Below are 21,013 nucleotides of genomic sequence, written 5' to 3' on the forward strand. Positions count from 1 at the left end.
ATAATATATATTTACTATATTTAGGGTTGCCAACTTTCCAATTTCTCAAAACTGGACACTACAAAACAAAGCCCCCCCGTCCAAAGGCTGAACTCACCATAAAGAGAAGAGGGAGGCTGAAGGGGACTATGTCTCTCCTTCTCCGTCCAGCAGTGGCTCTGAGGCAAAGAGTTTGCAGGGACTGATGGGAGCAGGAAATTGGGGCACGGGAGCTTCCTGCAACTGAGAGAGGTTCCCAGAGATGGGCCTGATCTGGCCCCAGGAGTAGCCCTTGCAGGGGAAGATGAAGTGTCCCTCCTCAGCCTGGCCAGGACTAGCAGCCTCCAGTTCTGCCCCTCCCTGGCTCTGGGCCCAGCACTCTTGGGTTAAAGGGGCCATGGGCTGGTTTGACAACGAAACTGTGGCAGCCAGACTTTTGGTATCCAGTCAATACTTCTGACCGGAGACTGTATAGGTCCTCTGAAAAACGGACTTTCCAGTCAAAAACTGGACACCTAGCAATAGTCTATATTATGCTTTTCAATTTTTTTCCGTTCTACTTGGCTGAAATAGCATCAAATGATATGCTATCATTTTGGATAGATTGGCAACAGACTGCTTACTACACATGCTGAAACATATTATCAGAACTGCTCTTAGGGGCATGCAGTTATTTGGTGGCCCATGGTACCATTTGGCAGCTCTACTTCAGACAGCCAGGCAGGCCGTGCTCATTTTGTCATCCTGCCATCCCCCCTTGCATGTTCCCTCCAGATTGGGTGGGAGAAGTACTAAATGCCAGTGCCCTGATTTTCCGGTGTGCTGAGGACCAATAACTCTGAAGTTAGTGGTAACTGAGAGACCACAGCACATCTGAAAATCAGGCCACAGATGAGTTGCGAGGTTCCTCAAAGCAGCATTCCTTTCTTGGCTAAATAGCCACTTGCTAGCTGTCAATCACCCGTGTAAATGGGAGCAAAAGTGGTGTTTTCCACTAGGTCTGACAAGGCAGCCTGCATGTAGCCAGTAAGTCTGCAGTCTGTCCTCCTCATGCTTGGCTGACCACACAAGGGAGAGGACATAATTTGCCAGCCCACCTCCCAAGACAAAAGGGAAGGAGAAAAAGAATGTGGATACCACTTCCTGCATCAGCTCTTGACCGTGGTGGCCAAGCCATCTGTTGATGTCTGATTTGGGTTGTCTGTGTATTTAGGTTGTATGCTCCTGTGTCAGGGACTGAGTCTTCTCCTGTGTCTTGCACAGCACCAGGCACACTGTTGGCACTTAACACTCATGAATAATGGTAATAGTTTTCAGACTGGTTTCAGAGTAACAGCCGTGTTAGTCTGTATTCGCAAAAAGAAAAGGAGTACTTGTGGCACCTTAGAGACTAACCAATTTATTTGAGCATAAGCTTTCGTGAGCTACAGCTCACTTCATCGGATGCATACTGTGGAAAATACAGAAGATGTTTTTATACACACAAACCATGAAAAAATGGGTGTTTATCACTACAAAAGGTTTTCTCTCCCCCCACCCTACTCTCCATAAGCTATTACCAGCAGGAGAGAAGGGTGGGGGGAGAGAAAACCTTTTGTAGTGATAAACACCCATTTTTTCATGGTTTGTGTGTTTAAAAACATCTTCTGTATTTTCCACAGTATTCATCCGATGAAGTGAGCTGTAGCTCACGAAAGCTTATGCTCAAATAAATTGGTTAGTCTCTAAGGTGCCACAAGTACTCCTTTTCAGTTTTCAGACTGTATGATATGGGCTCAGTTTGAACCAATGGAAGACTTTATAACCCATTACCAAGCCCCACAAGCCACCTAGTCAACCCAAAAGCATCCATGATTACTGATATATAGTTCTACTTCTGTCTGTATACTGGACAGGCAGTGATTTTTTGTATTTGCTCATGCAAACTAAGCATACATCGTAAAAAGTTTCAGTGGACAAATATGTTTGATGGCACTTGCAGGAATTCTGATCCTTGACTTTACATTGTCACTTTTTACACTATAGTTTTAAAAGAAGTGTTACCCAGGCTGACACCATCATGTGTTCTGTCTAGCTTCATCCACTATTCAGAGCCAACTCAGTTTCAGAGGCGGAAAGTGCAAATTCCAGCACCTGGGCCTTCTATAAATGATGGAAAGTTAATATAGGCAAAGAAGGTAGTCAGATTAGCTACCTGAGAAATCGAGTCTGAGGAATACCGATCTTTGTAAGAGGTTATGAATTGCTCAATTGCTCCAGCTTCAATAATTTTATAAAAAGTGTCTTGTGTTCCAAATATTCTCTAATTTCCAGTGGTAAGAACCCTTTGAATATGGGAACCTGAGAATGAGGAGTTTCTATATTAGGCATTTGTTAGATGCCATCTGAACTACAGAATTAGTCAGTATGGCTCAAAATATATTTTCTTGGAGATGATGCAGTGTAGGGCAACCAAGATCAGACAGATTAAAATGTGAAGGGAGCTGGGGTATTTTTATAGGGGGGAAAAAACCAGGTTTTTGAAATGACCTAGGTTATAAAAAGGATTGTTACATCTGGTAGGTATTTTTTTACAACAGATAAGACACTCAAAACCTAACAATAAAAACAGGAGACTAGGAGTAAATAGGAATCTCAGGGCAGAATGGTTTCATGCAAAGGATAATAATGTGGAAGAAGTTTCCAAGGAAAGCAATTGAAGTAAAAAGTGTTAATGAATTTAAGAGAAACTTAGATTTATTTCTAGACAAGGAGGGGATTGAGAGACATAGTGAAAAAACCAGAAGCTCAAATGAAGCTGATTTATTTTTTTAAAGGCAAGTGTGTTGAACTCAGTTGGCCTTTTCCTGTTCCTAAAAGGACTTAAGCTGGATCATCAGCTACATTGATGTCAATGGAGCCAAATTACAACAGCTGAGGATCTAGCCCCTTATGTTTTTGTCTTCACCCCAAAACAGATTGGAAGCACCCAGAGTTAATCAGCTGTTGTACCAGCACTATAGTAGCATTAGAACCAGAACCAGCTAAATTAATGTATTCCTACCCTGATGGTGATGTGGACTTTTTAGAAAAGATTTAGAAAAGACTGGGGGGGAGGGATAGCTCAGTGGTTTGAGCATTGGCCTGCTCAACCCATGGCTGTGAGTTCAATCCTTGAGGGGGCCATTTGGGATCTGGGGCAAAAATTGGGGATTGGTCCTGCTTTGAGCAGGGGGTTGGACTAGATGGCCTCCTGAGGTCTCTTCTAACCCTGATATTCTATGATTCCTATCTGTTTAAAAAAAAAGTGTGTGTTTTACTTTAACCCTAGGGATCAATCAGTCTGTCAGTTTATATAAAGCCCTGAGTCTATATTTGTGGGGTGAGTGGGTGTGTAACACACACATTTTTAGCCCAGAAAGGCTCATCAAGAGTCAGCTGAAATGCTTGAACCAGTTAAATCAGCCACAGTTAAATATGATGGACTGAGACTGAAAGATACAAGGATACCTGTTGTGCATCAACATCAAGTGTTTTTCATTTTGACATCAACACAATGCTTTGCACTAACATGTTTGCTTTGCTGTTGTCTGGATTCTTTGATATATCCCCGAAAGCAAGGTGAAGCCATTTCCTTGTTGTTATTTGGAAGGATGCTACTGGGGAAAAATTGCCAAGTCTTGTGGGTTTAAAATCATTTTTATGTGCAGATTGAACCAAAAGACCTCTAACTACCAAATTTTTGCATGCACAGCTGTTTGCATATGCAAAAATTGCTGGCCTGATCTCACCGGCTCACTGAAAATTTGCCCCTTAAATTCAAAGGTTTTTAAGAGATAAAACAATCCTTTAAGAGAGAAAACAAGTCTGGAGGAGGGGCTTCTATCAACTATTGTTTTCTTTTGCTACACAAGCATGTCAGCAATTTAAATATGAATAACATTTTGGCTTGTAAATGACTCTGCATTTCACTAAGCACTTGCAAGACATGGTTGGCACAAGCTGAATCTTTATTATTGTGATTATTATTTTAAAAATGGGTTTTAAAGGAAATCAGACTCCTCTCTGATCCTAATAGAATTCAATGGGTGGCCTGAATCTGGTTTGTTTTAGAGAACTACCACCCATGGTGTTGAGCACGATCAAATATCCCTAGCCTTGTGGTCCATGAGACAGCAGTTTTCATTCAAGAAAAAAAACCTCATCAGCTCAGGGTTAGTGGATCAGACTTCGATTGCATGACTTGGATGGGCTTTTTCCTTCCATCTCTCTTCCCTCTCCCACTCCCACCCTTGTCTGTATTAATCACCATCCTGGCTAAGGGTTTTATGCAGAACAGCTGTTGAAAGTATAAAGCAAATTTGTCATTAGGTTTTGTCATTAGTTAAATCTATGAATGAATGGAAGTAGGTTCTATATTCCTACCTTAACAGGAAATACATAGTGCTGCAGTTGAGGACATTCGATATACGTGTTAGTTGGATTCTCAGGGCTACATTTTGATCTCACTTACACAGCAGAAATCAGGAGTCAGTGGAGTTACACTGATGTAAAACTAGTTTGAGAGGGTGTAGAATCAAGCCTCTGTGCTCTCAGCTCATACAAAGTTCCACAGTGTAGGTCAGGGTGACCTGGAGTCTGTTCCCACCTCTGCCACTGCCTTGCTGTGTGGCGTTGGTCAACTCACTTCACCACTCTGTGCCCAGTGTTGTCAACTCTCACAATTTAATCACAGGTCTCTCAATGTTCAGTGTTTTCCTTAAACCCCCAATGTTGAGGTCCCTTTGATTATGCGGGAATCTGTTTTCTTTTCTTGTTTTCTTTTTTTCTAAAGCAGGTTATTATTATTATTTCAGAGAAAAGCTTGACAATGTGACTTCAAAAGGCTCCAAAAAGAGACAGAAAATAAAGAGAACCCCAAATAAAGGTTTTATTATTTTTAAAACCTCCTGATTTGCAAGCTAAACTTATGAGTTGGGACCTCCAGAATCGTAACTTTTGAAGACGTGGCATTGGCAATAGTGATGCTTCCATTTCCACTCGCACCCTCTGTTTGTCTTGTCTCTTTAGAATGTAAGCATTTTGAGACAGGCACTGTCTCTGGCTATGATTTTGTACAGTGCCTAGCACAGTAGGGTTTCAGTTTCACTTGAGGCATCCAGATAGCATCAAAAAACAAACAATAACTAATTACAGAGATTTGTTCCATTTTGAAAGATACTACCCATTTGAGAGAGAGTCCCTAAACTTAAAATGGGGAATATTGCTGGAATCTGGAATCTCTCTAAAAACTAAATTAGTGTTTTAAAGTGCAATTACTGTAGCAGTTTAGCAGTGCCTCAAGCCTCTCAGTTGTCCCCAATTTATATCATTTCTGTGAGATAGTTTGTAAGAAGCAAAATTTGATGTTACAATTTGACCAAATAAAAATATGTACCACCTTATTGTGCAGTGTTGTTAAAAGGTGGGGTAAATCATTTGTAGAAAATCTGGCAATTATTTGAAAATGTGACCTGTAAAGAAAGACTGGAAAATATAAAAGGTTTAGAAAGCCTTTGCGGTTATTACCAGTATATGCCATAGACTGGAGTCCTGCTCTTTGTGTGAATTGATTTACTTAAGTAACAGTAGCGTTGAAGATTTCCAGTGCAAGAGACTTTAAACAAATTGTATCTTACAATCCAGTTGTGAAGGTACCTTTTTCTTTAAAATCAATTGAATCATTCTTAATGTTTGAGTTATTTATAGTATAGGGCCTGATCCTGATCCCTCTTAAATCAGTGGAGCAGAATCAGACCCATCATTTTTTGCTGATTGGTCTTCAGGATTCACCAGAGTCATTGTCCAATACAGACAAATGAAAGAGGGCTTTCATACAGTCCAAAAAGTTCAGCTAGCTGTTCTTACATGCTACACCTGCCCCACACTACAAGGCATGTCTAGCTAGTCTAGCGAGCTAGGTCCTGGTTAGCTAAGGTACTTACCTGGCCTCCAGTACCACAGTATCTGAGCATCAAACAACCTTTATTGTATTTATCCTTACTATGCCCCAGGACTTAAGGCAGTGCTATTATCCCGTTTGTATAGATGGGTAACTGAGGCACAGAAAAGCTAAGTGACTTACCCAAGATCACACAGGAAGTCTGTGACAGAGTGGAGACCCCACTTTTCCAAGTCCTAGACTAGTGCGCAGCCTTTGGACCATTCTGCCTCTTCCATCAGCAACCTGGTGCAGCAGTGTTGAGAATGAAATTAACTTGCATGTAATCACAATCACCACATAAGATGTTTAACCCCTGATTTTCATAACTTTATTTCTTTATTTAAACAAAATCTGCAGGCCTAACGTGCAAAACTGTGTGATTTACTTGTCATTCTGTGTCTCTTTAAACATAACTCTTTAATCCTTACTAAAGAGTTTGCACACAGACTTGCTGAGACCTTTGCTTCTGTATTTCTCTGTTGCTCCAGGATACTCCTTCAGCCAGATGACTCTTTGCAGATTCTAGCGCCAGTGGAAGCTGATGTGGGTTTCTACACCTGCAATGCAACTAATGCTTTGGGATCTGACTCTGTCTCCATTGCGGTCACTTTAGCAGGTAACGGAAAAGTTAGATCAATTATACAGAACTCTTTCTGCTACCGGTATGTTATCAAGTACCGATGGGTACGCGCATTCAGTTATTATGTAACTAAAACACAAATTGCAAAATCCTAAAAACAATAACAACTCTCCAAAGCTCACCAAAATTATCCCCAAACTCTGCCTCAAAGCCCACCAATTTATCCCTTCCTGCCAGAAAAACCCTGGAAAGACAAATAGCATTTTCAGCGTGGTCTGAAGATGAGCAGGTTCCAGCTGTAGCAAACTGAGACTGGAAATGCATTCCACAGTTCTACAATTTCCCACACCCAGAGCACCCTGCCACTAGCCCCTCTTCCCCATGTGCATAATTAAACTTGGGGGTGGCAGCCTGAGCACCTTGGACAATCTCAACTGCCCTGGGAACACCAGAGGAGCCAGGCAGTTTCTGTGGTGCCCCAAAACATTTCCTCCTCCCAAATCTTGTGTGACTAAAAACATGGGATCTCTTAAGCCGAATGTCAAAATGGACAACATAAATTATTCCCTCTCGTGTCTGTATGGAAATAACGTCAATCCACTTTGTTCCACTGGAAATTGCTCTTTTAGCTAGGTGCCCCAGTGAATGAGTTAGATTTGAGGGAAGATATGTGTTGAGGCCGGACAGATAATATCCAGAATTTTGAACAGCCGCAGGCCATGTCCCAAGCTCAAGCTTCAAATTATGCAGAGAGCTTTCATTTATAAAATATTTGCATTTTCAATGACTATTTCAAATCATCCGTGGTTTTCTCACCACCCTTGCACAGAATGCATCCTATGGGACTCTAGTTACTGTTAGCACCATCCTGTAGTTGCTGCGCACTCTAGTCCCAATCCAGCTAAGCGCATAAACCGTGACTTTAAACCTGGTAATGGTCTTGTTGAAGTTAAGGGGAACGTTCAAGTAGATAAAATTAAGCAAGTGCTTCAGTGCTTCACTGGATTGGGATCAGAGCACTCAGCACTTTTCAGAATCAAGCCGTATGTCCTTTCTAACCTGTTCTCACCAAATCATGACTGACATTCTTCCACCCACTGGGAAATAAAGATTCATAAAGGATTAGCTTTCTGCTTCATGTGTATCTAGTAATGGTTCAGTTCCACACCAGACTAAATATTCTTTGTTCATTTAGGCGTCAATGCTAATAAAAGCCTCCCTGGGAAAAACAAGGGAATTGTAAGATTGTGCTTGTCTTCATCTTTTTGGAAACACATCTGCAGAGGGTTCCAGCAGGTTCAGAGCCACAGTGGGGGAGGAGGAGAAGGCCAAAGCAGCGAGAGGGTGAACGGGGAATGGATGCGAAGGATGGGGAGAAGGAGGGAGAGGCAGTCAAAGCTCAGGGGTTGTAGCAAGACAAAGAGGTCAAGGGGAAGTGGAATGTGTTTGTCAAGGGGAGAGAGAGGGGTCGAAGAAAACATATTAGTAAAACTACCAATAAGTAGTTTGAAATTCCATATCTGACAGTATAGCTCACTCATGTTTCACTGCTGCAGGTCCCCAGTATGTGTCTATGTAAATAATAATCATCAGTGGTGGATGTGCTGAATAGAGAGGCAGAGGTGTATCATTGGACTTGTGAGTGAGTGTTTCAACCCAGAACACAGGCTGACCCTAGACCAAGGGAGCACTGGGCGAGACATGGTCTGGGCTGAAAGCACCACTTTCATTTAATAAGATTGGTTGGAAAGACACCTCACCTACCCCATGGAGTAGAAGCAGCTGGTGCCCTTGCGGGGGAAAGGGAAGAGCTAAATCAGACCTAAAATAATATTTTAATTAAAAATTTAAAGTTTGCAAAAACAAAGGGCCTGATTTTACTCTCACCTGGAGTACTCCGGTGAATTCAATGGAGTGATGTCACAGTAAAACTGGTGCAAGGCCCTAAATTTTGTATTGATACTATATTATAAAATATTAGACAAAGTTCATACATAGTGTAGTTCTGGAGTTACATCAGAGATGAATTTAACATGCAGTTTTAAAATGGCATCTTTAGGGAGTGGCATAGTGGTAAAGAGGCTTTGCAGTCCTTATAGTCCTGATGGGTGAATTCCTTGTGGGATAATTCTGTATATGTGAATTTGGAAGCCTCTATGGTCAAATCAGTTTTCATCCCAGGCAATTTATGGAAACAAATGGTTCTCAAGCTATAGAAGCGTCCACATAGACTCAGACGTGCACGTGGGATTTTACAGACCCAGCAGCCCTTTTGAGGTAATGAATTATCCAAAACTTGGATCGACTTTGAGGTGAATTGTCAACTGCAGACTTCCTGGGCATGATCTTGGTGGCCCCTGAGCTCCTCCTGTAAGGTGCTGTGCATCTTCATCTTCCGCCAGCACCTTGCAAGATGATCCCCAGTTGTACGGATGAGATAATGGGTAATTTTTGAAACAACGCAACAAAACTTTTTGGCACAAAAGAGGTATTTTCCCAAATGCATTGAAGGCCAGAGAGCTTCTTCAGAGGAACTGGGAAATGTGGGGAAAGCTTATCTCATTAAAAATGAGGGACTTGGTCTCTCTGATGAATTTCGCATATGCAGAGAGAGAGAGAAAATGTGCTTCCATTTTTGGAGTGGTTTGCTATTTTTTATTGGTTGAACAGTTGACAGATTTTTAATCTAATGAAGAGATCATGAAACCCCCACTGGGAAAATAAAAGCTGAGTTGCTGTTTGAGGTCTCTTTCCTTCTTTTATGATTTAGTAGTTGCATTAAAACATCAGAACTTTGTGAGCATTTCATCAGTGAAGCAAAACATTTGTTGCTGGATATTCCATTCACATGATAGACACGGTAGGTTGATGGATAGATGGATTGATACACTAGCAACTCTATATCAAAAATGCTTTTAACAGTCCTGGAAATACTCTAAATCCACATGGCAGTTTATGGATTTTAATTAGGGGCAATTGAAACAGTTTGAGCAAAATCATCCATCCAACCAAAACAAACTGAACGTTTTTTTTCCCCTCTTTCTTACCTCCACTCAGGCTTTTTAGGCCAGTTTCCTCCTCTGCTGCAATTGCAGATTTACAGCCAGATTAAGTCATAAATAATATAGGCACTAGCCTAGGGCCCTGGCCCCTGAAGTTGCATGATGGTGTCACAATCTAAGCTTTCATTTAAAAAAAAACATTTCTAACCCTTATGATGGTGAAGATGAGTTGGAAAATGTAAGTCAGATGTAACTGAGGCAATGTCGTCTGGCTGAGCCTGCAGACAGCCTAAAAGAATAGCTCTGACAGGTTTGAAATTTCTATTTTAATGGGTGGTTAACTTTGAACCCCACAGCTCGGTCCCTTACTACCATCACCCAAGAAGGATGGATTTTGCTGTTACCATCCTGTCATGGATCTACAGAAGTTTCAAAAGGGACCACACAGACACTCCCTTCCCTCATCTGTTTGGTTGTGGGAGTTCTCTCTCCACTAAGATGGACCCAGGCCTCCTGAAAACAGAGAGAGGAGGCCCAACCTGTGTAACATGTAGCAGTAGTGGGCCCCCATCAGACGGCCATTTTATGGGTGGCCATTGCAATCCCCAAGAGGAGTGGGCCAAAATACAGGGCCAGGGCTCCACATGCTGTGCATCTAGAGCCCCAGATTGCCTAAACCTAGCACTGACCCATACACCACACCAACCCCAAGTCCCATTTAATGCAGATACACAGGCTGCTGCTTCCCTGCACTCGTGTCACTGTGATACAACTCTCACGCCGCTACTCTCAAACACACCTATGGCCCAATGCACACATCAATACACACACTTCCCCTGCTGCCCGCCCCCCCGCTTCCCCCCACGGTCATGCTGTTGTACCAACCCTCACACCATCACACACACCACACTCACCTCCACCACCGGCTGCTCTCATGCCACTCTTACAGTCACGCTGCTAGCTGCCATTGCATTTTAGTCCCCGCGGGGCCCAGCTTTCGAAGTGCTGGGCTTGCTGCATAGGCTGCCCTTCTCTCTCTTCTGCCAGCTGCCCTCTGTTAGCATTTAGGATGCCACCATGCCATACATTAAGAGAATGTCCCAGAGCAACATGATGCACAACCCCATAGTTAAACAGAATGGCAGCAGTCAAGGGCTAGAATTCTTGACTGTCAGTTTTTGGCACATATACCTTGCTCCCATCCAGAATTGATGTTGTCTCGCTTCTGTTATTATTAATTATTTTGTGCACCTAAAACGGAGTTTATGGAAAACATGACTGATGATAAAGAAATGGATCACATGTTGTTCTAAGCCTCCTGCCCTGCTAAAGAGCCCGTATCCATCCTTTGGGGGCTTTGTCCTATGTTTGGTCCTTGGCACATGGTACTGTCTGCCTTGCAAGATCAGGTGAACAGCTTGCTGCTGCTTCGGTTGTATTGCTGTTTATTAGTTCAGCTGGTTCTCAGATGTGCTGGCATGACTTTAATGCTATTCATTCACTGCTTTAAGTGATTTTTTTCAAAGCAACGTCAACTATGAAATTGAGCAACTCCTCCATAATATAGTAAAGCCAAGAGCAGGTGGCCTGCATTACTCATACTCCAGTATCACACACTGGCAGTCAGTTGTCCCACATCAGCCATTTGTATTTCTATATCGAGCATATTGTTCACAGTCTTCCCTTTGTGACTACCATGTATTTTGCTTTGTGAACTAAGGTGTCTCTTATGTACAGGAAAACCACTGATCAAAGCATCAAGAGCTACGCTGATCAACACAGAGTCCTCCGCTGTCACGGTTGACATTGGAAGCACAGTGAAAACAATCCCAGGTGCAAATGTTACCATTAGCTGCCAAGTTGCAGGTGAGAGACGACTCGGTCCTTATAGCTAGCAGGTATCAAGTTTGGGTTTAGCTATAGATTTCCTCTGAAGTTCCTTGGCATGTCAGTGTCTGTGCAGAGGTACCATTGTTTCAGATTTTTGGGTCTCAAGCAACATTTTTCTTTGCTTTCATACCATGGGAGCATTGGAGTTGTCATCCCATGCCAGATCAGTGGCCCATATACCCTGGTATTCTGTCTCCAGTAGAGGTCAATAACAACTATTTCAGATGAAAGTATAAAATCCCCGTAATGGAGAATTGGTGGGCATCCTGGAACTATTCAATATTTTCATAATGACTTGGATAATGGAGTGGAGAGTATGCTTATAAAATTTGCAGGTGACACCATGCTGGGAAGGATTGCTAGCACTTTGGAGGATATTATTAGAATTCAAAGTGATCTTAATAAATCACAGAACTGGTCTGAAATCAACAAGATGAAATTTAATAAAGACAAGTTCAAATTATTACACTTGGGAAGGAAAAATCAAATGCACAACTACAAAATGGGATTAACTGGCTAGGCAATAGTACTGCTGAAAAGGATCTGGGGTTATGGAGGATCACAAATTAATGTAGTTGTGAAAAAGGATAATATCATTTTTGGGTGTATTAACAGGAGTGTCATATGTAAGACATGGAAGGTAGTTGTCTTGCTATTCTTGGAAGTGGTAAGACTTCAGACTGGAGTACGGTGTCCAGTTCTGGGTAGCACACTTTAAGAAAGATGTGGACAAATTGGAGACAGTCCAGGGGAGAGCAACAAAAATGATAAAAGGCTTATAAAACCTGTCCAATGAGGAAAAGTTGAAAAAACTGGGTATATTTAGTCTTGAGAAAAGAAGACTGGGGGTGGTGGGGGACCTGATAACAGTTCTTCAAATATTTTAAGGATTGTTATAAAGAGGATGGAGATCAATTGTTCTCCACATCCACTGAAGATAGGAGAAGTAGCAACAGGCTTAATCTGCAGCAAGGGAGTTTTAGGTAAGATATTAGGAAAAAACTTTCTAGCTATAAGGATAGTTGAGCACTGGAATAGGCTTCCAAGGGAGATGGTGGAATCCCCATCGCTGGAGGCTTTTAAGAACAGTTTAGACGAACGCCTGACAGGGATGGTCTAGATTTTCTTGGCCCTGCCTCAGCACAGGAGACTGGACCAGATGTTCTCCTGAGATCCTTCCCAGCCCTGCATTTCTGTGATTCTATGCCTATTTGGGAATTTTACTCCTAATCTCAGACAGGTAGTGGCTTACTTCTATCATGAAGCATGAGCGCTGATATGCCTTACACATTTTTTATTCTACGTTGTGTAGAAGTGACCTCTTTTTTTTTTCATTTACGTATACAAGCGCATGGGTTCCCTGTTGAATTTGTCATTGATTTTAATTATACACTGCAGTTATTCTTGTATATAGAAAAATACCTGTCCAGAGTAGCAAAGTATGCAAATGGGCACATAAAATTATGTTTCATAAGGCATGTTGAGTGCTGTCTCTACTTCATAACAGATGGGAATAGTACAACAGGTATTCAATAAATTGGGGAGAGAGAGGACAGTGAAAGGCCCCATTTCTGACGGAGACAGAGAAAACAGGATGATTATGGACCGTGTAGTTGAAGGAATAAGTGAAAGAGAAGCAGCCAATAAGACATTGGAATCATTTTTAAAGAGGGGACTTTACAATATCAGACGCAATGGGCCAGATTCTTTGGACCCACTGAGCTGCTCAAAACTACTCTAAATTATGCTGGCAAGGTAGGTGAGGTAATATCTTTTATTGAATCAGCTTTTGTTGGTGAGAGAGACAAGCTTTTGAGATACAAAGAGCCATTCCTCAGGTCTGGGAAAGGTATTCAGAGGGTATGTCTATCCTGCAATTAGACACCTGTGGCTGGCCTGTGCCAGCTGACTTGGGCTTGCGGGGCTCAGGCTAAGGGGCTGTTTAATTGTGGCATAGACATTTGGGCTCAAGCTGTAGCCCAAGTGCTGGGACCCTGGGCATCACATGGAGCTAGAGCCCAGGCTTCAGTCCGAGCCCGAACATCTACACCGCAATTAAACAGCCCCTTAGCCCGAGCCCCGCGAACCCGAGTCAACTGGCACGAGCCAGCCGCAGGTGTCTAATTGCAGTATAGACATACCCTCTGAATACCTTTCCCAGAGTGTCACAGTTAAATATGGAACAGATCGTTCAGCATAAGTAGTTAGCACATATTATAATGGACCATTCAAGGTGAAAGTGACCTGTTAACACCCTTGTAGTCATAAGACAAAATGGGGGTTTAGTGGGTTAGATTGTTGTGATAAGCCATAAATCCAGTATCTTTATTAAGACCATGATTTTTGTGTCTAGCAAAGTTATGAATTTAAGCTCCTGGGCTCATCTTTTTGTAAATGTGTTGTGCAGGTTTCCTTTGAGGATGAGGACTGATAGGTCAGATACAGAGTGATCAGTGAATTATGCTGACAGTAACAGCCCCCTCTAACATCCAGGGTGCTTTGGCCATACCCCCTCCAGTCTGCAATATGCTCCCTACACCCGGGAGATCAGAAGTGGGTGACGCAGAGGTGGTATAACCATGCTGGGACTTTGTGTAAGGGATACCTGGAAAAGTATTCACAGTGCAGAGCAGCTGGAATGGGGGTGTTGGATCTGCTCTACTAACACAAACTCCAGTTTTCTGACCTACACCAAAGTTGGTAGGAAATGTTTATGTTGTGGCCATGGAAGATAAGTACCAAGTTTGATTGTTTCCTTCCTTTTTGACTAAATTGGAGCAGGAGGAGGAGGGAAATCTGCCTTCTGACAGGAGATTTGTTTCAACCTTAACTATGGAGAAACAGCATGTCTCTCCACAATATAGTCTGTGTGAACTTTCCTTCTTCCACCCCACCTTCCAGTCCCCTCCCCCAAAATTCCTGACTGTAATGAGTGCATGACGCATCTTTGCACTGCGTTGTCATCTCTTTAAATTAATAAAGGTACATGTGGTACTGGTCAGCGGGGATAAAGACAGTCCAAATGGCATGTGGAGTACAACACTCAGATGGGATCCCAGATAATTTAATTACTGTCTCTGGGATTAACAAAAGAAAATTACACTATTACTCTTCCTGGCAGCTCAAGGAGGATTAAACTCAGTAATTCTGCAGCATTCTCATGCCAAAGTCCCTTGCAATCAGACTGATTCCCAGTGCCTTCTAAGGAAAGGAAGAACGAAGGTTCTGGTAACTTTCCCAAAGCACCTTCATGGCTACCAGCATTGATGGAATATAAAAGAGAGCAAATTAAATATGGACATATAGCTTTCCCTTTTTTGGATGCTGGGCTTTTTGCAGCAGCACCTGGGAAATGCCGTTGATTCAGATGGTGAATACTGTTAAGGAACTATGGCCAAATTCACCCTGAGTTAACACTGGATTCCACCAGCATAAACCAAATCTACACTGGTGGAGATGCTGCCAGGGAGGAGGATGTGGCAGCGCGAAGTTGGCACAGTATCTTTTACTTCCAAGGACACATTTCCTGTTTGATCAGCGTGGAGAGCTTTCCAGCACAGCTGATCATGGAGACTCAAGGCCACAAACACGCTCCAGCATGGAGTACATGGGAGATGATTGATCTTATTGCTGTGTGGGGACAAGATCTGTGCAGGCAGAGCTCCGATCCAGCAGAAGATATGCTGACATCTATGCCAAAAACATGCGGGGCATGGGGGAGGAGGGCTACACTAGGGACACGCAGCAGTGCCGCGTGAAAATAAAGGAGCTTCGGCAAGCGTACCAGAAGACAAGGAAGGTGAACAGTCGTTCTGGTTCTGCCCCACAGACGTGCCGCTTTTATGAGGAGCTGCATGCGATTCTCGTCGGCGACCTCACCACTACCCCAAAACACTCTGTGGATACCTCCCAGGAACACCGGGCGACCTCGAGCAACAACGAGGAGGAGGAGGAGAATGTGAGACAGGCAAGCGGAGGATCCATTCTCCCCAACAGCCAAGAACTATTTTTAACTCTGGAGCCTATCCCTTCACAGAACCAGTTGGCAGCAAAGTGTACATCTGAGCATGGCCCGGGCTTATTGTGCTATGGTGTCTGCACGGGTAACCCAGACTTATGAAAATAGGTGCGAAATATGCTTGGTTTGTTTGCCATTGATTTCAGGGAGGGAGGGAGGTAAGTTCATCATGGGAGGCTAATGCCATGTTCCCATAACCACCCACGCAAATGTTTTGGTCCCATAAGGCATTGCAAGCCCAGGCCAAAATTCTACTTGGCTACATGCACTGTGGGATAGCTACCCATAGTGCAGTGCTCCGTGCATCAATGCAAGCCCTCCTAGTGAGGATGCACTCCACCAACACAATGAGCACAGTGGGGACACACAAGATCGACTTGCTTAAATCGGGGTCTCAATGTCAACTTACATAAAATCAACTTAACTTTGTAGTGTAGACATGGCCATAGAAACAAAATGATTTCTGTCTGCTGCCTTGTCTATTGTGGGAAAAGGCACCATCTTAGAAAACTTGTCAGCAAACTATCATGACATGAAATACAATTTTGCCTTTAGAGTGGACAAGGATTATGTTATCTGATTGTGGTTTAACACAACTGCCCTTGTCCACTCTAAGGAGAAAATCACGTGTGACGTGTTGGTTAGAAAATGTATTATAACCCAATGAATTTTCCCAGTGTAGACAAACCTGATGGCAGAATGTAATATCACAGTTCCCCAGGTGTCATGAGCAGCTCTTCAGAACATCTTGTTCAACGCGCTAGAGGCAAAGGAATGGTTGGAAAGTGCTACTAAATTCATATAGAGTACTTGATCCTACAGCCTGTTTATAGACACTGAGGGAAAGGAAGCAGAATATTGGAGGTAAGAGGAGAGCATCAGAGGTCAAAGTGATATTTTCAGAGCCAATGTCAGGAAACTCTATAGGCAGAAACTTTCCAGAGTTTGTAAAACCTTATTTCTTTTCTCTATGAATCTCAGGGGTGCACCACAGCCAGTAGCACAACAATTGGAGAATTGCTCCAAAAAGCAGCCATGGAGCCATTTTCTCCTTTGAACTGAAAGCCCAGCTCACCTCATCCTTAGAAGCTTTGTGCAGATGGCACTGCTCTGAATTGAGGAGGGCGTGATGGAGGGCTTTAACGGGCCGCAACTTGCAGCTCTGGCTCATGAAGAGAAATGCTTTTAACAAAAGTCTGCAGGGCAGCAGAATGAACATACACAGAAAAGAAATATTAGCTGCAAGGCTTAATTATGACATTTGCTATAGCTGCTGCAGCCAGGAGACAGGAATAGGGGCTGGTTGCTGACAGGTGCTGATAAGCGTGGTTTCTTCGAAAATAAGAGATAATGAAAAGGACCATTACTAGAGCCTGGGGAACTGTTTTTATATAGCTCTTTAATTTCTTTTAGGAGGCATAAATGCTGACAAATTCTGTGGTCTGAAATGAATTATAGATATTTTTAAAAGTAGTTAAAAATTATAGTAGTTTTTAAAAGAGGCTAACTTCCTGCTTGATATACCTTGACTGAGTTACACCAAGGATGAATGTGGCCCAAGGCATGTGCAGCTGTGGGACCCAGTTCTGCTCTCATTTCTCCAGGACGCTGCTGTGGGTTGGCCCCACTGGGACTATACATCATACTGAAAAAACATATTTTAACTAATGGGACTTTGCACCTAGTCTAGAGAGGCCAAGGTGTGTTTCAAGACTTGGTAAGTGATTGTGACCAATCCCAGGATCCCTCTGGTACTGAGCCTAAGAGCTTATCTATACTTGGAGTGCTACCTTACAACAGGAGAACTCATCAGTGTTGGTAATCTATCTCCCTGACAGCTAGGTTGACAAAGAATTCTTCTTCGAATAGTGTCCCTGGGGGTGTTCCACTGTAGGTGTATGTGCATCCCTGCGCTTCTGATCGGAGATCTTTGGTAGCAGTGTCCATTTGGCCCACACATGATCTCTCCCCTCCTCATGCTCTGCCTCGAGGCTAATTAGCACTGCATAGGAGAACCACCCTTAGTTCCTTCTCAACCGCCGCTGGCTAGACATAGAGCAATTAGCAGTCCACTCACAGATACCTTGCTTCTTTAGGAATTCGTTCCTAGCTTGTTTTAGTATTTTTCTTCTTAATCTCAGGGGGCTTGCTTTAGTTTTTTCTCTGAAACTAAAGCTGCTCCTCGTGGAGGGAGCTCTTCAGCCTGCAACTGTCCCATGCCCAGAGACTCCCAGGCAACATGAATCTTCTCCACAGCCTTCTACCTCCAAGACCAGTGAAACAGATACTGCTTGTATGCCTAAAGACCCTATGGGCACAGGCACCAAAGCAGCGGTACCACCAGTCAGGGCCTGAAGTTGAAACCATACCACTTTCGGGCAGATGGCATTGGTATGAACATTCTCAGTACCAACAACTGCGAGACAACTGGACTGCTTCATGCGAACAAGATTGCCGGCTCCCTCGGTTCTGCCGACTCAATACCAGCAACCACTGATGGTGCCAACTACTGCAGCAATTTAGTTTCTCTAAGGACCTCACATTGTCTGAGGTACTAGTGTCTCCTCTAATTGGTACCTGGTTCCCGGTACCGTGCGCATCTTGAGCCCAGGAATCACCATAAGCACCACGTCTTGCACCTCCACTCTCCATATCAGCTTCATTGTTTTCCAGTGGAGAGTCGGATAGTGACCAGGAGATGGTCCACTCCCGCCACTCCCATCATGCTTCCGCCCACTATCAACCCAGGCCTGCCCACTCATAGCCTGAGTATGGACAACCCTTGTAGTATGACCAAGCATGGGCTCAACCACCCATGCCTTTTCCACTGCCCCAGTAGCCCTATTGGGATCTGTGGGTAGCCTATAGTCATCATGCTTCCCTGGCATCTAGCGTGACCAACCGAAAGACTGTGAGCAATTCCCACTCAGCCACCATCTCTAGAGCCTCAGAACCTCCTCAGGAGATTTTGGAGGAGCAGGAGGTCAGACTAGAGGAGGAGATTACACCACTTACTAACATCTCTTCCTCCTCTCCAGATGAGCCACCGTCTATGGCAGATGATTTTAAATTCTTACAAGATCTGACTAAGAAGGTGGCAGATACCTTACAAATACCTCTCAAGGAGGTGAAAAACACTCACCATAAGCTTCTGGATATTCCACATACATCATTCTCCTCCAGGATAGCCCTCCCCATCAATGAGGCACTTTTGGATCCAGCTAAGTTTATATGGCAAATGCCAGCAGCGGCCACACTGACATGCAAACAGGCCGATTAAACAATATTATGTACCTCCCAGGGATACAGAATTTCTTTTTTCCCCACACTCCACCTAATTCCATCATGGTAGATGCAGTGAACTTCCATGTCTGGCAACATCATTCCAAGTCAACCCTTTAGGATAGGGATTGGGAGCACCTTGACTTATTTGGATGAAAGGTCTACTCTTCTGCTACTCTGAAATTTAGAATTGCAAATTACCAGGCCTTAACAACAAAGTTTGACTACATATGAACTATACCAAATGTGACAAAGCTCTGTCCTTGCCTCTGTGGGTCCCGCATTTCCTGGCGGATTTCGCTAGCCTCAGAGGCTCACTGTGACCCTCCACGTAACCCTTCTTTCTCTAGAGACAAGGGTCACAGTCTACTGAGCCATTTTCATCATAAGCCAGCAAGGGAGGTGAGGAGAAGTTATCCTTCCTTGCACAGTCTCTGTTGTCTCCCAGTCTCAGTGATTAATCAGGGGGCAAAGGGGAGGGAGCCCGGGCCCACCCTCTACTCCGGGCTACAGCCCAGGGACCCTAATAGTATCAGCTATGGTAGCTGACCTTTTAGAAACATCACATGTACAATTCCCGGGGCTTCTTCCCCCACAGCAGCCCTCACTTCCTCAAGCTCTACTTCACCCTTACCTCAGGGCCTCCTTCCTTGTGCCTGATATGGTGTATACTACTCAGCCTCTCTAACAGCACAGCTCCTGACATGCGCCCCCGCCTGACTAACTGGGAGGCTTTTAACTAGTTTCAGCCAGCCCCTGATTGGCTTCAGGTGTCCCAATCAACCTAGCATTCTCCCTGCCTTCTGGAAAGTTCTTAATTGGCCCCAGGTGTCTTAATTGACCTGGAGCAGCTGTCATTTCACTTAACCTGGTACCAGGGATTTGTTTAGCCTGGAGCTAATATATCTATCTCCCACTACTTTTCTATAGCCATCTGGCCTTGCCCCGTCACACAAATTAAACACCCTTATTGACTGTCTCCCAGAATCACAATGGGAACAATTTCGAGCATACCTCAACAGCCTCACAACTCAGGACAGATGGTTGCCCATGGAAGTGATTCTCCACAGCAATCTCCTCGAACTCAGGGCAGTCAGGAATACTTGTGCTCACTTTCTCCCACTGATCAGAGGTACACACACACACACAAGTCATGACAGACAACATCACATAAATTGTCTGGGAGATGCCAGATCATCCTCCATCTGCACAGAAGCACTAAAGCTCTGGAACTGGTGCATTTGCCATAATGTTCTAATATCAGCAGCCTACCTGCCAGGAGTGCAGAATACAACAGCAGAGAGTCTCAGTCGCAAGTTCTCACTCAACTACAAGTGGGAGCTGAACCCAGCTTATTCTGTCAATAGGAGACATCAACAATAAATTTGTTTATTACTTACCTGAACAGGAAATTCCCACACTACTGCTCCAGGGCCGGGCTTAGACAGCACTCAGTAGGGGACGCTCTCCTTCTTTTCATGGGACAAGGGCCTTCTTTACACCTTTCCCCTGCCCCCTCTGTGGTTGCAGGTCCTGTTGAAAATAAAAAGAGAAAAAGCAAATGTTATACTGATTGCTCCCACCTGGCCGAGACAGACATGGTACAGCTGGCGACGTGTTCGCATGTCCACTGATCTTTCTTCAACCCACGCCTTACCTCCTCTCACAGAACGAAGGACACACTCTCCATCCCAACCTGCAGATACTCTGGCTTAAGGCTATGGCTCCTTCATGGTTTCAACACATAGAGAGCTCCTGCTCCAAGGAGGTACAGGAAGTGTTACTACTACACAATAGGAAATCAGCTACCTGTCGTACTTACCTACAAAAGTGGACCAGGTTTCAGGTTTGGTGCGACTCCAGGCAAATTATGCCAACATCTGCTACTCTCCCCATGGTGTTAGATTACATACTGGCTCTCAAGAAGTCAGGCCTATCCCTCCATTCGCTCAATGTACACCTGGCGGCCACAGCGGCTTTCCATCAACAAGTAGAGGGATACTCAGCTTTCTCATACCCAACTACAAAGAGATTCCTCAAGGGCATAACGAACCAGTTTCCCCAACCCAGATGCCCCACTCCAGCATGGGACCTGAATCTAGTTTTAAAGAGCCTGACTAGACAATCCTTCGAACCTATGGCCACTTGTTCGCTTACACACCTATCAATGAAGACAGCATTTCTTGTGGCCATCACCTTAGTGAGGAGAATAGAGGAAATAGCAGCCCTTATGGCGCACCCCCTTTACAGTATTCTTTCACAACAAGGTTACTCTGAGGCCACACCCAAACTTTATTCCC

The 21,013-nt window shown here is 43.9% G+C and overlaps 1 protein-coding gene across 2 annotated transcripts in view; it reads left to right on the plus strand.

The window, feature by feature from the left end:
* ADAMTSL1 (ADAMTS like 1) overlaps positions 1 to 21,013 on the plus strand; it is a 272,535-nt gene that overhangs the window by 199,656 nt on the left and 51,866 nt on the right. For both annotated transcript variants that reach the window (XM_074953445.1, XM_074953446.1), the window contains 2 exons: positions 6,430 to 6,557; positions 11,261 to 11,389. In XM_074953445.1, the coding sequence (XP_074809546.1) occupies positions 6,430 to 6,557; positions 11,261 to 11,389 (257 nt within the window). The remainder of the gene's footprint in view (positions 1 to 6,429; positions 6,558 to 11,260; positions 11,390 to 21,013) is intronic.

This window comes from Natator depressus, chromosome 5 (genome assembly GCF_965152275.1).
Source record: "Natator depressus isolate rNatDep1 chromosome 5, rNatDep2.hap1, whole genome shotgun sequence".
NCBI classification, from domain to species: domain Eukaryota; kingdom Metazoa; phylum Chordata; order Testudines; family Cheloniidae; genus Natator; species Natator depressus.